The sequence below is a fragment of the Mesoplodon densirostris genome, chromosome 20, assembly GCF_025265405.1.
Source record: "Mesoplodon densirostris isolate mMesDen1 chromosome 20, mMesDen1 primary haplotype, whole genome shotgun sequence".
Taxonomy (NCBI): domain Eukaryota; kingdom Metazoa; phylum Chordata; class Mammalia; order Artiodactyla; family Ziphiidae; genus Mesoplodon; species Mesoplodon densirostris.
Genome location: NC_082680.1, coordinates 9,510,267 through 9,527,242, shown reverse-complemented (window position 1 = coordinate 9,527,242; position 16,976 = coordinate 9,510,267). Strand labels below are relative to the sequence as shown.

The 16,976-nt window shown below is 40.3% G+C and overlaps 1 protein-coding gene across 1 annotated transcript in view; it reads right to left on the bottom strand.

The window, feature by feature from the left end:
• The window catches only part of CSMD1 (CUB and Sushi multiple domains 1), a 1,461,432-nt gene that overhangs the window by 91,447 nt on the left and 1,353,009 nt on the right, over positions 1-16,976 (bottom strand). Inside the window, exon 51 of the mRNA XM_060085850.1 lies at positions 14,078-14,266. Within this exon, the coding sequence (XP_059941833.1) occupies positions 14,078-14,266 (189 nt within the window). The remainder of the gene's footprint in view (positions 1-14,077; positions 14,267-16,976) is intronic.

The following is a 16,976-nucleotide window of genomic DNA, read 5'->3' as shown; positions in this document are numbered from 1 at the left end:
TACTTAGTTTGAATTATAAAATTATTACATAATTTGGGGAAGGAAAAACAATACTATTCCCATTTTACATATAGTGGCGCTAAACTCTAAGTTAAGCAACATGAAAGGCCCCTGTGAGTGAGTGGAACGTGAAGCTGAAAAGGCAGATAAATGCCTCTCATCTCTTTTTGAAAAAGAGCCCATGAGTCTTCAACACAACCAGTTGGCTTGCTAATACAACTTTTAATTGGAATTTTAAAATTGACTCCTTTTGTTAAATTTGGAAAAGACAGGACTGGATTTCAGGTCACTTGGCATGTTGGTCCGTGTCCTTTCCAATCTGACATCCACAAAAATAAACACAAAGGAGGGGAAGAGAGGAAGATAAGGAAATATTTGATGGTTTATGATTTAATTATTAGTGATTCTTTTTTCTAAAATAAGAGTTTCCTGATAATAACTTAATTCTAACATAAATAGTGAAAAACATTCTTGAGATATACAGACAAAATACTTTTGTTTTTCCCCCTTTTGAGCAGGACCATAGTTACACAGTTGACATTTGATAGAGCAAATTGATCATTTAAAGTCATTATCTTCCTGACGGTCATAGGTATTCAGCATAACTGGCCAAGTCATGCTTTTCTTAAGCATAAAAAAGATTCTGTAAGAGATTAAACCTGAGGTAGCATCTGTGTTATAGTGAAAGGCTCCCTGCAGATGCAAACCTGGAGTCGTCCGTGTGAACACTGACAGCAGTGGTTCTCGTGGCCACGAATTCCTGCTCTGAAGTCCATTAAATTCCGCAAATATTTTAACAGTTATCATCTTGGCTTAAGCATTTTCACGTGTAAGATGGAGAAGCTGAACTACGTCAGTCATCTCTGCAGTCTTATCTCTAAATGTTCATGATCCTACCCAAAGTCTTCCTCAGCACACACAAGACAGACGTGTCTGTCCTATCATCCATTCCCTTCCCTCCACATTGCTGTACAGCGTGATTTCTAAACCATCACAAAATGAGTATGGCAAGTTAAAGTACAGAGGAAGATCTAGCTCCCTCTTACAAATTTTCTAAACTTGTGTGGTATTATCTAAGCGCAGTATAGCAGCAAGCATGTTCTCTGACTCCCAGCAGGCCATTATTTTACTTTTAAAAGTCAACATAAAATTATTTTGTTTAACAAACATTTTAAAACATAGATAAATGTTTGCATGGCTGTTAATGGTGTCTAACCTTGTACTGGGGTCCAGTTCTGAACCATCTGAGATCCCGTGAGTAAAACTGAGTTATTATTAGGCCGCCATCTTTAAACAGCAGACATTCCATTAATCACTCAAGCAGACCCAAGGTGACATTTTCATGATCTGCCTAATGAGGACCTCAGTAAAAGTGGCATTTGAATATAATACGGCTCAAGAGTGTGTCTTGTAATAAGCACCTCCCAGGGGACAAAAGCCAGGAACATTGTTGGATTTAATCAATGAGCCTTCCATATCTTTGTTAATGGGTCAGAAGAGACCACGCCCTCAGCTAATGAGTTATACTTGCTTCAGGCATGAATAGTGCTAGATGGTTTACAAGCATTTTGAGTTTGATTAGCAAAGAGTTATCTAATCCCATCCACTTGTTCTGTAGAAACTACCAGTTTCTTTTTAGTAATAATATAGGTGATATACAAAATGAATAAATAAGTTCACATTTAAAACAATATTTAACAGGGGATAAAATTAGGCTCAAAAATGTCTGCATCGCAAATAACAAGTCATCTTTGCCATTATCTTCTAAATAAAACTTCATCACCATTTTCAGCCTGTTGGAATCATGTAACATAATGTGATCATCACAAGGAGGGCATGGAAGCCCCCATGAACGTTTATTTCAGGGAACAAGTCCAGGGAGCCCTCCGAGGCCATTGCTGAGCATTGCTAGGTTTCCAGGCATGTTTCCAGGACACAAAGCAAATCTAAACGTCCTGCGTAGCCTGGTCCACGTCTTTGCTTCATGTCCATTACCCGAAGGTGAGCACTGGTGTGGAAACATTACCACTGTGCACACGTGGATGTGGAATGAAAGCTTGTGCCATGATTTCAAATCAATCTCAACTCAAAACGCTGTAGGAAACAAGGCTGAGAGTTGAAAGAACATGGATTCAGACCTAGGAGAGTCTGAGTTTGTTATTTGTCTGTTTACGACTTGGAAATTTACCTAGCTTATCTGAGCTTTGATTCCTCATCTGTAAAAGGAGAAACATCAAAGTTCCTTACAGGCTAATGTGGCAGAATGTATAGTATAAGCCACACAGCAAAACATTGGGCACGTTATCAGGACTCCAGCTCTCTTTCACTATGAAAAAAAATAACTTTCCTTCAGATTTAATAAAAAGGGAAGCATTCTTCAACTCTCTAGATTAGGGTCAACTAAAAACTAAACAGTATGAAGGAATGTTTTCCCTTCCATCACAAATACAGAGGAAACATCTGATAGTGAATCCCTCAGACCCCTCATGCCACCATCAAGACAAATTAGGTGGTTCTGGGCCAAAAGTGGGGGGACTTGGAGCCCGATGCTGGCTGTGCCTGGTGCCCCAGTGCCTCCTCAAAGAGCCACACCAGGTTCCAGGCTCAGGACAATCAGCACCGAGCACCGGAGTCAGAGAAGCATCCACACCAGGAGGAGGTGGGCTCAGATGAAGTCACTGAGAAATCGCTCACCTGCAAACAACATTATCACCTTTATCAGTAGAACACCTAGCATTCCTTGGTCAAATACACAATTCCTGCCATTGTGACAAGTTCTTTTACTTGTATGACCTCATTTAATCTCAAAAATACCCCAATAAGTAAATTAAATTATTATTTTTTATTACTACTAAGATGGTTAATATTACTTGTCAGCTTTACTGGGCAAAAGGGTGCCTAGGAGCTGGTAAAACGTTATTCCTGGGGTGAGTCTGTGAGGATGTACGCAGACTAGCTTAGCATTCACTTCTCAGAGGAGTGAGGAGGAGCACCCGCCCCCATTCGGGTGGGCGGCACCCAATCCTGAGGCCTCAGTACAACCAGAAGGCAGGGGAAGGCGGAATGCCCTCCCTCTGCTTGAGCTGGGACGCCCAGCTTGTCCCACTCTTACATCGGGGCTCCTGGCACTTTCTCCGCTGCCCCTCCCACTGGATTCCCTGGTACTTGGACTGAATCACACCACTGGCTGCCTGGGCCTCCAGCCTGCAGATCACAGGTCACTGGGCTTCTCTGCTCCGTCACCATGGGGACCAGCTCCTACAGGAAGCCTCCCCTTGTGCACATCTGCGCACACCCTACTGGTGCTGCTTCTCTAGAGAACCCTGACTGATATAACAACTAAGGAAAGTGAGCGTTAGAAATGTCATGCAAAGTGCCCAAATTCTTATAACTAGTCAACAGCTGTGTCAGAGGGCATCTCTCAGGGTATCTGATGCCAAAGCAGGTTATCTCAGCTACTGTCCTGTGGTGCTGCCAAGGTGCCATCTGCTATATTTCAGTATATTCATATCTTTTTTATTTTCAATGTCCAACCACCGGCAATAAATAAATAGATGGATAAATAAATAGGTCAGAATACATTTTCAAAGTATAAATCTGAAAATATAAAGGCCACGTTGAATTTGAGTATTAATGATATTTCTGGACCCTTTTTTTTGTTTGTGTTTTATTTCCCTTGTCTTCTCTGATTTCCCAAACTCTAAGCAACATCTCACGTGATGCTCAGCCAGCATCCAACACACCATTAATACTGGGCTGAAGGCTGAGTTAGAAAATCATAATAAGAGAGGTGGTAAAGGGCTGGAATCACCTCTAGGTCCGTGGGACTTAACAGGTCACACTGTTTTTATTTGTTTTATGGGGACAGGTGTGAAGTCAGACACTTTAGAAAGAGCATTTACTAGCATAAGAAATATCCACCCATTGGTCTTGAGGGATAAAGGTGAGCACTTCTGAAAATGAGGGCAGACAGAGGGAAGTAATGGCTTGTATGTACAGACATTAACTCAAACAGATGGGCAACTTAAAAACACAGGCAGTTCTGAAATGGAAAATGAAGAAAACCAGGATTTGGCTGAGAAGCATCTTTAGCTGCTCTAAACCTCTTGAAAATATTTAGTACATCGTAGCCCAGGAAGGAAAAAAAAAACAAAAAACACTTAATCATTTGAAGCAAACAGAAGAGCTCTGGAAAGGAAGGGACCCAGTACGTGGCCAGACAAATGACTAAAGACAAAGAGAGGCTCTGACTTGGCAAATGCTGCCGCTTGAACGTTTCCTTAGGGGCAAATCCATTGCTTCCGCAAGGCTGTAGGAAGCAGCTGACGCCCACTTCTCTGCTTTGGAGAGTCACAGGAAGGCACAGGTGTGAACATTTAAAAAGAAAAGGGCCACTTCTTAGGAACAAAGAAATAAAACAAAGTTCCATTCAATAAAAAGCAAGACCCTGGGGACAGAAGCTGAAGGAAAGCAGTGACACTTCTGTGTGCTACATGCCAGCTCTGACCCAGTTACCTCTGGTCACTGCCCCACAGAGATCACCCTCCTGTGGGGACGGGACCCTAATGCACCTTCAGTCTGGTGTCATGAGAACTCGCCAGAGGATCAGAACACTTTGTTTATGGCGGGTTTTCATGGGATCTGGAATCCTGGGGCATATTTCATCTAACTTGGTAGGTGGGATGACAGGACAGCATGCTGCTCTGGAAACTCATCAAATCACTGCACACGCTGCTCTGATCAGGGACAGTTCCCTTAACCTGTTTCAGCCTTAGCTTCGCCGCCTGCAAAATAAGGACAATAAAAACCCTTGGAAACGGTTGCCAGTGCTCAGTTCCAGTTAGTGGGACAGTGAGCACAGCATCAATCCACTGTCCTCCGACTTTCATGAGTGAAACAATGGAGCCACAGAGAAGAGCAAGGTGCCTGGTAGAGTGTGGACCATTAAATATGTTTTTAACAAAATGAACTTTGTGGGTCTAATAAATTCTCAAAACTGCTGACCTGAAATTTTGGCTGCATTTTACTTAAAAAAAAAAAAAAAGAACGCAGAAAATAAACAAGCAATAAACATGTGATGCAACTATGAAAGGCTGTTAAGAATGATGATGGAACTAAGGAAACTAGGCAATTTCACTGTAGTAAATAACGTAAATATTTTGTGACTTCCGTTTTCCTCTATATATGTCCAGAAAGAAAATCTCATGACCTTCTGTCACTAATTTCTCCATTTTTTCACAATTTGCAAAATTTCTTGCCCCGAGATCCAAACACTGCTGCTGGAGTTGATTCGGTTACTGGGAGAACTTGCAGTCAGGAGCCAAGGTTCTCACAAGCCAAGTCACACCCTATGACTCTCCAGCACTGATCAACCCCTCCTTTGAACTGCTGACTTCTCCTGGACTTCTCAGCTACCTCTACTTGAGGACTTTTAGAAAGCCAGCTGCACAGCTGCCGGGCCTGCCTGTTCTCTTCACTCCGGTGCCACATTCTCTATGCCAGGGGCTGACATTTCAAACTGTCAATTTCACAGGCAGAGCTTGCTGCCGTGGCTCTTTAATGAAAGACCATAACCTGCTCTGTAACGTTGGTCAGTATCTTACACCGCACACAGGGCATTCTACCATCTTCACTCCTCTTTGCCTTTCACTGATTAGGAGCCCTCATCTCAAAGCTCTGCACGCTGCTGTGGAACGTTCCGTGTGGACGCATCCCTCTGCTCCGCCAATGCACTTCCCCTTCCCTCTGAGGCTCCAGAAGAGCAGGGAAACACGGGGTCCTCCTGCTGGCATTCGGAAATGTTTTAAGTTCTCCGCGCGGGGCTCATCGCTCTATGTTAGGCACACAAAGCTACGTCACAGGGAGTTCCTTTACTGCCTTGTACACGATAGAGCTCTGTTAGCTACTATTCTCCATAGGACTCTGGATTCTCTTAGAAAAAATGAGGACTTTGCATACTTTGCACAGCTCCTTGCCCAGGAAGGTCAAGGGCTTCATATCACTACGGCTATTACACAAAATTACCATTGTGTACATTTCCACCCACTACTGCTTTTATTATTCACCACGTTCCAGACACAGACAGGAAACATGGAGTTTTGTGATGTACGGTGTGTGCCAAGCATGGACAGAGAAAATGCATTATTTAATTTTGTGAATAAACATGCTGGATTTTAGCACATGATAGAGGGAATTATATGTCTTCTGTAAAATGTCTGAGATATAATTTGCAAACTACAGAAGATAACTGACATCGGCTGAATTATGCTTGTGTTATGGTCGAATCCAGGCACATTATCTGGGTCAGAGGTCAGCAGACCGCGATCCCTCAGGGCAGAACCAGTCTGTGGCCGGTTCCTGTACGGCACGCCAGCTAAAAATGGCCTTATGCATTTTAAAAGGATTGTGAAACATTTTTAAATAAAGAACATGTGACAGAGATCTTCTATGATCACAGGACTAAAATATTTGCTGCCTGGCCCTTTATAGAAGAAGTTTCCTGATGTCTCATTTTGAGTATTGTGAGAAATCAGAGAAACCTATTCCCAGCTCAGTTACTTAAATATTATTGACGTTAACTAGACATTTGTAAAATCTCTGCTTGAAAGCACGTCAACAAGTACTTCCTGAAGACACTCACTGATGAAATTATGTTTCTATCCTGTAAGGTTCCTTTTTTAGGGGTGCCTGTTAGTACCCGGCTCCAACGTAAAGATTTCATGTCAACTGTTTCATTTAATCCTTCAAACATGCCAGGTGGGGGAGTATTCTTATCCCTGCTCACAGAAGAAGCTAAACCCCAGTGAATTGTGTTGCCTGTCCAGGGTCATGGCGCCAGTAAATACTGGGAATGGGAGGGATCCTTGCCTAAACTGGGAGATTCTGACTGTGAAATGCCCAAGATCTAATCACTCAACTCAAATCCCATAAGAAGATCATGAGCAAATGGAATAAACCTCAGTTTACAATATACTTAGTGGGATTTGGCAAATTTTTGGCTTTATGAACTATGTGGATTCATAACCTAATATATTAGAATATAGTTGACATAATGACTATAACCTGTATTCTCACATGTATATATATATATATTCATATACATACATATTTTCATATATATCATAACATGTGATTTGTTTTGTTTTTAAAATAATTTTAAAAACATTATTTTTAAATTTCTAAAAACACTGCACTATTATCATGTCACACAGAAGCTTGAACATTTCATAGAAGCAAATAAATATGTATAAAAAAATCAAGACAAAAGTCATAACTTCCTATGCATTTTATGCCCATAGGTAAAAGTTTTTGAGATTTACAAAATAACTCAAGTTTTATGCCAGAACACCAAATATATCCTCTGAACTTTTGATAATGATGCTATTTTTTTAGGTTACAAAAAGAACAATTTTCTTCTGAAAGATGCCCTTTCAGTGGATAGAAATAATGTTCACAGAGGGAATACTCATGGTATAGTAGAAATAATGTAGATTTTGGAATCTGAAGGACATGGGTTCAAATCCCACCCCTGGTGTTTAGTCGTGTGTTTCTTGGGTAACGTCGCCTCTGAGCACCAGTGTCCACAGGATTAAAGAGATGAGAGGATGCATCCCCAGCTCAGTCCTGGGCTCACGGCAGACCTACATGAACCTCCCCACCCAGCCACCCATCTCCTGCCCTATCCATACCCTTTACACCAGCAAATATTAGCACATATCAGCAGAGTGCAGGCGTCTATATCTTTCCATCTTAAAGTTCAGACTTTACGAACAGAGGCTTAACCATGTCATTTGTGAGAATGATCGTTTTCCCTATGCTTCATTGCCTGCAAAACGCAAGCAAAGCATAAACAACACACAACATCAAGTCCAAGCCAGAGCTCCGACTCACCAAGTGCTCTGAAAATCACGGCTCTGAGATAAAGAGCTACATGGGAACTGCTCTCTCTGTGACACAGGAAACTTGAAAGCCAAGCCCTGTAAGGTACCACTTTAACTGGATCTTTGAGATAATACAGAAAATTTCAGTTCTAATTTTGGCTTCCCTCCAAGATGAATAAGATTAGTGTATTGACAAGGGAAACAGCTGCTGGGCAGAGACTCTTGGTTGAAGGCAGGAAATGAAGCCTGAAGGGCAAAAGATATGCCTGGCTTTATCGAGGACGATAAAAACCAGTACAGGTTTTCTGAGAGAAGTAATTTAAAAGGTCAAGGAAACGGAGAAAAGCAAGCTGAAGTTCTCTGAAATGATACAACACATCTGGCCTGCTGTGTGTTCTTTCTCACAGATGATGGGCAGTGAAGGGTGCTATTTGCTGCTGAGTCCTGCCCAGGACTGTCTGAGTGCTTGAACCCTCTCAACAATTCTCAGAGCTTGGCATCAAAGATCCTGTTTTACATGGCAGGAACCAGGTTTAGGGAGATTAGCACTCCCTGCCCATCACATGACTATTTTTCTCTCAAATTCTGTGCTTCTAAGATGTCACCAGCAGAAAGTCAATGAAAATGAGAAAACAAAGCAGATTAGGGCACAAGATAAGTCATCTTCAATGGAAAAAAAAAAATCAGAACTTCCCTGGTGGTGCAGTGGTTAAGAATCTGCCTGCCAATGCAGGGGACACGGGTTCGATCCCTGGTCCGGGGAGATCCCACATGCCGCGGAGCAACTAAGCTCCTGCAGCACAACTACTGAGCCTGTACTCTAGAGCCTGCGAGCCACAACTACTGAAGCCCGTGCTCCTAGAGCCCGTGCTCCGCAACAAGAGAAGCCACCACACACTGCAACGAAGACCCAATGAAGCCAAAAATAAATAAATAAATAAAATAAGAAAAAGAAAAAAAAAATTCTCAAATACCTGTCATTAATTTACACTTCTTTTTTTTTCATTCAAACACTGCCCTGACATGTTCTGCTGGGGCCTAGGGCAGAACATTTGTGGTCACATGACCAGCACTGGGGGCCTCAAAGGGCCTGACCCCAGCCCTCAGCTTTCTACCTCACTCACTTACTAAAAGGCAAGTGTTGCATTTTTAGTAAACATTTCAAAGTATTATTTTGCACAATTAAAAAAAAAATCCTAGTGCAGTTAGAAAATGTGTAAGTTGTTTTTGTTCTTCTGTCAGCATAAAAGGAATGCTGTTCAAATCACTGAGAAATACTATACCAACTCCAGAAGGATAACTGAAATATTAAATAATATATTGCAATATTAAATATATAAAATGTATAAGTATATTAAATAAATATTAAATAGTAGGCTCCCAGTGCCACAAAGGGGTATTTGTCCATTTATTTATTTGTTTGTTTCCAGTTTTCAAGTCCCCTATCTTCAAATAAAATAATTAACATAACTATGGTGACCTTTGATTTTGGTAAGAGTCTCAAACTATTGCACCATTACTATTGCATCAGTAATTAGATGGGTTGCAGGATTTATAGTTGCTGTTGACCCAATGTGATCTTCTCTCAAAGGGTGTCAGATGTTCCGTGTTTTCTGGTGGAGCTATTTAGTTTGAAATTTATTGCAGCAGATAATTTTTTAATTACAATTTTTTCATTTGATTTGCTCCTTATGGAACCTACAGAGTCAAACGTCCTCTCATGAAAAACAAGTAAGGATGCACTCAGCATCCTGAACTAACTTAGACCACTGCCTCCTTACTGATACTTTTAGAAACTGTATCTGCTCTGGGCACAGGTAATGGAAGGCCGCACATCAACACTGATCTCATTAGCCTGCTTTTTCTCACTTGTCCTAATTTCACTGAGTGGTGCCACAATACTCCCAGCAATCAAAACCAGAAAACGATTTGTCATTCCGTATTTTTCTCTCTTCCTGACCCTTTACATTCCATCACAAGGGCCTGTTGATTCTGTTTTCTAAATATTTTCTATGCCTGTTTTTGTTCAAACCTATTTTCACTGTATTTATCAAGGTCTTCATCATGGTTCCAATGCATATTTCTAAAAGTTCTAAGCACCCCTGTAATTTAGACAGGATTCTGTCCAATCATCTACCACACTACTAAAAGATACTTCCAAAATGCAGATGTGACTATGTCTTTTTTGCCCTTTAATAGACTGAAGTCAACCACAGGAGAGAGAGTAAAAGCTACGTAAACTCAGTTGAGGTCTTCCACAATGGCCCCTACCTGCTGCTCCAACCGCATTTCCATCGGTGCTAGCCCTTCAAATCCTAACTCAGCTGTCCCGTGATGGGAAAAACATCCTGAAAAAATACCTTCTGCGGGCTTCCCTGGTGGCACAGTGGTTGAGAGTCCTCCTGCCAATGCAGGGGACACGGGTTCGTGCCCCGGTCCGGGAAGATCCCACATGCAGCGGAGCAGCTGGGCCCGTGAGCCATGGCCGCTGAGCCTGCGCGTCCAGAGCCTGTGCTCCACAACAGGAGAGGCCACAGCAGTGAGAGGCCCGCGTACCACAAAAACAAACAAACAAACAAACAAACAAGAAAAAACCTTCTGCTCCATCTCTATTCAGTGTATATCTTCTCTTGCTTAATGTCATACTAAACTGTAGTTACTGATTCATGAGTCCATCTCTCCTAACGGACCACCAGAGCTTTAAGAGTTGGAAGTGTGTCTTGGTACCTGCAGTGCCTAATTCAGAGGTAAGTTTGAATTGAAATAAAAATCATGAAAACAGCTGTTATCATCTTTAATGCTTGCATTAAGTTTTAAACCTACAACTACAACTGTAATCTACAAACACAGACATATGATTAATGTCACTTTGCCTCTGTATGAACATGTATATATAAACAAAATGTCAAAAACTTATACAGAGTATATCCTCTCTATAAACATGGACCCTACATCTACTTTAATTTTTGGAACAGTGTGCTTGAGGTCTATAGGTTTCAGAGGTAAAGCCTGTACCTTTATCCTTATAAATGTGCTACAGGGAAATCCTCATTTTCCAATTTTATATCTAATGTGAATATAATATCTTGGGCAAGAAAATAAAATCATAAAAGAGTTTGAGCTGTCTTGAGAGGGAATAGTGTGATGGTATGCATTTAGATGATGCTTTTGCAAAGTCTTTTTCCCTTACAGAATTCCAAGAATTTTAAAGAAAGAGTTCACCCACTCTTTAATTTCGTACCCTAACATTATGAACTGCCGGCACTTCAGGACCACATAGATGGTGATCATCCATCTATATCTATTAACTCTCCTTGGACCCAAAAACTACTTTGAAAAATTATCTTCAATTATCTAAAAACTGAAAAAAAATTTAATCTAAATAGAATTTAGATGGTTGGTACAAGGAGGGAATTAAAAATCCACAAAGGCTCATGCTGACTGTATTGAAGAAGGCCAATGTTTTTCTGTAAGTTAGGTCAGTATTTACATTATGGAAAACTTCTGTGTTCTGTAAGTAACAAAAGGAAAGCGAATGATTAATGCTAAACAAATCAAGTTTCCCTTTATTAAATACAATAACAATTATACATTTATATTATGAACTGTATTAAATTCAGTTCAATCAGCTCTAAGGCTCTTTAATTGTAAGTAAAACACTGTTAGGGTATAAATTGCCAATATATATGTTATATAAGCCTATTCTGTTTAAAATTTTACGATGTTTTCTCATTGGCCTTCACCTATTAGAGTAAACATTTTTACTATTTATTTTAAAAGATTTATCTTTAAAATGATGCAAATGCTTGTGTAGCTGTACCAAAAAATTCAAATGGTTTAAAAAAGCCTATTTTTCACCATGTTTTTTTATTTTTAAACATTACAGCCTCACATATGATGAAAATATTTTATACATTATTGTAATCAAAATGCAATTTTACACAAATTGGAAAGAACTAAGAGAAGACTAAAGAAACTCTTGCACAGTAATGAATTTAAACACCTAAAATATAGATTACTTAGAACTGGTGTCTGCAAAATCTTGTTCTAAGTAGAATTTCTTTTGGCCAGACACATTTTGATTCAAACGCTGAAGAGGCAGGCAGAAGGTCTGGACTCTAGACCAACATTTTTATGATTATTAATAAGTCACTTAACTTTTATGTGCCTCAGTTTAAAAAACATAAAAATAAGCAAATTAAACTAGATTATTTTTAAGGGCCCTCCAGGTTTTACAGGTCATAGTTTATGAAACAACAACAACAAAAAACCAAGATCATATTGACTCCCCAGTTATCAGAATGGTTAACAGAAAGTGCAGAAGACTGTGGATTTATAGTGGGAAAATGATGCTTCTAAAATATTTTATAGTTTGAGAACACAATCACATTGGGCATTTATATTCCAATTTCCCACCTAGAACGTGGTGTGTGATTCTAACATTCCACGTCCCTGATGGCATTGCTTTGGGGTTATGTGCAACACAGAGAAGAGATACACTGACCACGTTCAACCAAATCCTTCAGCTGAAACTGCAAAGATTCCAGAAGGATCTGGTTTTTAGTACTCTATTTCTATTTCTGAGTCATTTAATTCAGCATCAAATAGTTCTGCTGAGTGAAAAAATGGGGAAAGGAGAGGGAAGTGGAAACTTATCAACAAGACACATCCCAGGCATTCTCTGATTCCTTTTCAACCATGCAGCGGAAGAGCAAGCCATCCCTCCATCGAGTCAACAATGTTCACAACTCCTCACGTGTCAGGGAGATAAACTAACATCTGCCTGGACTGTCATTTCTCATGTGTCTGTCTTGTTACATGACAGTCTCTTTCTAGGATCTTCTTGGGCTTCTACCCTGAGAGCAGATTCCTTTTAGGGCCCTGTCTAGGGACTCAACCTCTAGAGGCCAAGATTTGGGAACTCTTGCCAATCCTGGGCTCAGCCATTTTCCTTGTTCAGTCCACAATGCCAAGGACATACAGCCCATGGGGCTGCTCTCTGAGCAATGGATTCTATGTCATACGCAGAGAGAGTAACAGAACATTTAAAGAAAATGAGAAGCATTTCTTCTTTTGAGAGAAAAAGTACTCTTCTTAAAAAAAAACATCAATCCTAATGAAACAAGCCTATTAGATCTTCATGTTTATCTTACATTAAAGAAGAATATCTGGAGGTACAACATAAATGATGCAGGCTGGGTGTCTGATTAACTTCTTGCGGTTAAAGACACATACAATAATTGTGATAAATATCTATTATTGTCTCATAGAGCAATACCAGAAAATCTAATATCTAATGAAAAAAGAGAAACAAGGAAACCAATATGAGGTTTCATTCATAAATTTCAATTAGCTTTCAAAGACCAATATATTTCATTATGCATATAAATCTCGATAAGAGAAAACTGAAAATTTCATGACTTCAAAGGCTTCAATTAAAATTAAAATGCCTTATTTGAAAATTTGATTTTTTATGCATATGAAAGAAAATGAAAAAAAAGCATGAAATATTGAAATCAACTTTAACAAGTCCTATATTTAAGTGACCTAATGAAAATGAAATATGCAGTGTGTGGCTCAAAGTATGAGTTTTTAATCTAAGAAAAGGGAAAATGAGCTTTAGTAATTGATTTTCTTCTAATTAATACAACTGTCAAGAAAAATTATTTTGAATCTGAGTTGGATAACACATTTTTAAGTTTCAAAATGAAATATAAGTATTAGAATAATTCTACCCAGCATCTAGTGAGTGTTCAACCATTCTACGAATTCAGGCTATAAAGCTAAATCAAGCTGAGTGCAAATGTCAGAAGTGTTTGCACGGTCAGCAGAAAGTTTAATTTGTACTTTTATGAACTCACATTCATTTTTTTCCTTACTTTTTTTTTTTTTTTTCCAGTACGCGGGCCTCTCACTGTTGTGGCCTCTCCCATTGCGGAGCACAGGCTCCAGACGCGCAGGCCCAGCGGCCATGGCTCATGGGCCCAGCCGCTCCGCGGCATGTGGGATCCTCCCAGACCGGGGCACGAACCCGTGTCCCCTGCATCGGCAGGCGGACTCTCAACCACTGTGCCACCAGGGAAGCCCCTTTCCTTACCTCTTAACCATAATCACAGCTCTTGTACGTTTCAGAGTGTGATTAAAATAAGAAAAATAAATTGAACTCAAGTTTGGGGATGAAAACACAGATTTCTTACCCTGGCAGAGTGGAGCGAGGGAATCCCACTGATACATGCCAACAGGATTTCGTCTACAGGTTGCATTGCTATGGCCAATCATCCGATATCCAGGCTTGCAAAAATAATGCACTTTACTTCCAACTTCTCCTGCAGTCCTATTTAAAACACCACCATTCTTCAGGGTGTGGGTCAAGCTGCAGTAAGGCGCTATGGGCACACAAACACACATACACAAAACCAATAAATAAATGTTGCATTTCCCTTGATAAGAGATATAAATGAAATATCTCTATTGTTACAATAGTGGGAAATCAGCATCAACACGGAAACTTGTACTCAAAGCATCCTCAGACACAAAAGTGCTGGTGAGGGTGTGGAGCAACAGGAACTCTCATCATTGCTGGTGGGGATGCAGGATGGCACAGCCACTTTGGAGGACAGTTTGGCAGCTTCTTGCAAAACTAAACACACTCTTATCATATGACCCAGCAATCACACTCCTTTGTGTTTACCCAAAGGAGATGAAAACTTATGTCCACACAGACACTTGCACACAGATGTTCATAGAAGCATTATTCAGAGTTGCCAAAACTCAGAAGCAACCAAGATGCCTGTCAGTAGGTGAATAAATAAACAAACTGTGCTCCATCCAATGTTTCTTTTTATTCAGTGCTAGAAAGAAATGATTTATCAACCCATGAAGAGACATGGAAGAGCCTTCAATGTATGTGACTGAGTGAAAGAAGCCAACCTGAAAAGGCTACAGACTGTTGATTCCAATTTTACGACATTCTGGGAAAGGTAAAACTCTGGAGACAGTGAAAAGATCAGTGGTTTCCAGAGGCTGGTGGGGGAAGGATGGTAGAGCACAGAGGATTTTTCAGCAATGAAACTACTCTGCATGAATCCACGATGGTGGATACATGTCATTTTACATTTGTCCAAACCCACAGGACATCCAACGTCAAGAGTGAACCCTAACATGAACTACGGACTTTGGGTGATAACGATGTGTCAGTGTAGGTTCATTAACAAATGTGCCATCTGATGAGGATGCTGAAAATGGAGACGGCTGTGCATGTGGGAAGCCAAGGAGTAAAGCAAAAATCTCTGTAACTTCCTCTCAATTTGACTGTGATCTGACACTTCTAAAAAAAAAAAAAAGTCTAAATAATAAATTAATTAAAAATCTAGAGCCAAAGGTCAAGTTTCTTAAGTTTGAAGTTTAGATTACCTGCAACTGTTAATCAATGTGGTGATGGAATTCTAACTTTCTGACAAAAAAAAAAAAAAAAAAAAGAAAGAAAAACATATCATTAAAATGGAGAAAATAGAAGAATATAACATTTTGCAATCAAGGTCGTTAATTTTTTTCCTTGTCGTTGTTAAATGGTCTTGAGAATTCTTGAGAATTATACGATGACGTAGATGTTAAGCCTCTTTTTAACATATGGGATTTGAGTACAATCTTTGAAGAAAATGCACTACTTCAGGTCAATGAAAATCTTACAGTAGCTTTAATCATCGCATCTGTAGGGAGACTTTTTTTTTTTTTTTTTTTTCTTTTTGCGGTATGTGGGCCTCTCACTGTTGTGGCCTCTCCCGTTGCGGAGCACAGGCTCCGGATGCGCAGGCCCAGCGGCCATGGCTCACGGGCCCAGCCGCTCCGCGGCATATGGGATCCTCCCAGACCGGGGCACGAACCCGTATCCCCTGCATCGGCAGGCGGACTCTTAACCACTGCGCCACCAGGGAGGCCCTGTAGGGAGACTTTTTAAAATCAGAGGCAGTCATTTGTGAAAATCACCATCTTACCTACGCAGAACACAACATTTCAATGGCTAAAAAGCTCTGCATCTTATTTACACATTTAGAGAAAGAAACTCATTTTATTCTTACAATACCAGTTTCACCACAGCATAAAATCATATGAACTCCCTTCGGATGAGTAAAACAATAAAATAAAGAAAGCTGTGAAGTCCTGGAGATCCAGGTTTCCTTTTGCAAGAAGAGGTTTTAAATGTACCACTTCCCTGTGGGCGTCCCATATAGAAAGCACACACACAGGTGTGAATGCTTAATGTTGAACCTTCCCTTAGAAATAAATTCAGAAGAAACCTTCTGAAGGCTTCACATCATTGCACCGCCCAGAAGCGATGTCTGTGTGTCTGGCCTTGGTTGTCAACCATGTTCCTGTGAGAAGCATCCTCAGAGAACAGTCTCAGCTGGATGAGGTACCGTTTCATTTTTTTAATGGACTCGTTTTTATTAAGTTAAAATCCACTAACTCTTATACGAAACTCTTGTCCCATTGGCATACCATTTTCCACGTTCAACTGTTGGAGACTAAATGTTGTAAGTTTTGAATGAACCAAAATATTTAGTTTAGGGAAGGTATGAGTATAATCAGGCACCCCAGCTACCAACTACCCAGAATTATTGTGCCAGTAAATTAAAATAATAATGATGATGATGATGATGAAAAGTAGGAAGGCCAAGCCGACTGTAGACCCTGCTCCAAGTTCAGAGATAAGATAAAGTCTGAAATGCTCCTGAAAGGGCAGTGAGACCACATGGTTCTTAGGGTGTCACCTGTGAGTTTTGTCACAGTTCAGTCTGTTAAGAGAGATAATCTGCAGAATGACTGTCTAACTCTATAGGGTCCAATAATTATTTTCTTTCCTATTGACTGTGTTTCTTCTATCATCAGGCTGTCAAGATATCCCTTCCTTCCTAACTCACCTAGAACAAGATACAGAGGAGCCCAGAGTGGGGAGACATGGCACAGAAAAGCAAAGGGGAAGATTAGAACACGGGGTCCCACCTGTTCGACTCCTGGCTATGTTAAGAATTAAGAAGACCAGGGCCCAATCCTTACACTCTGCTCATGGTGCTTCGGAAAAGAAGGTGAAGGAGG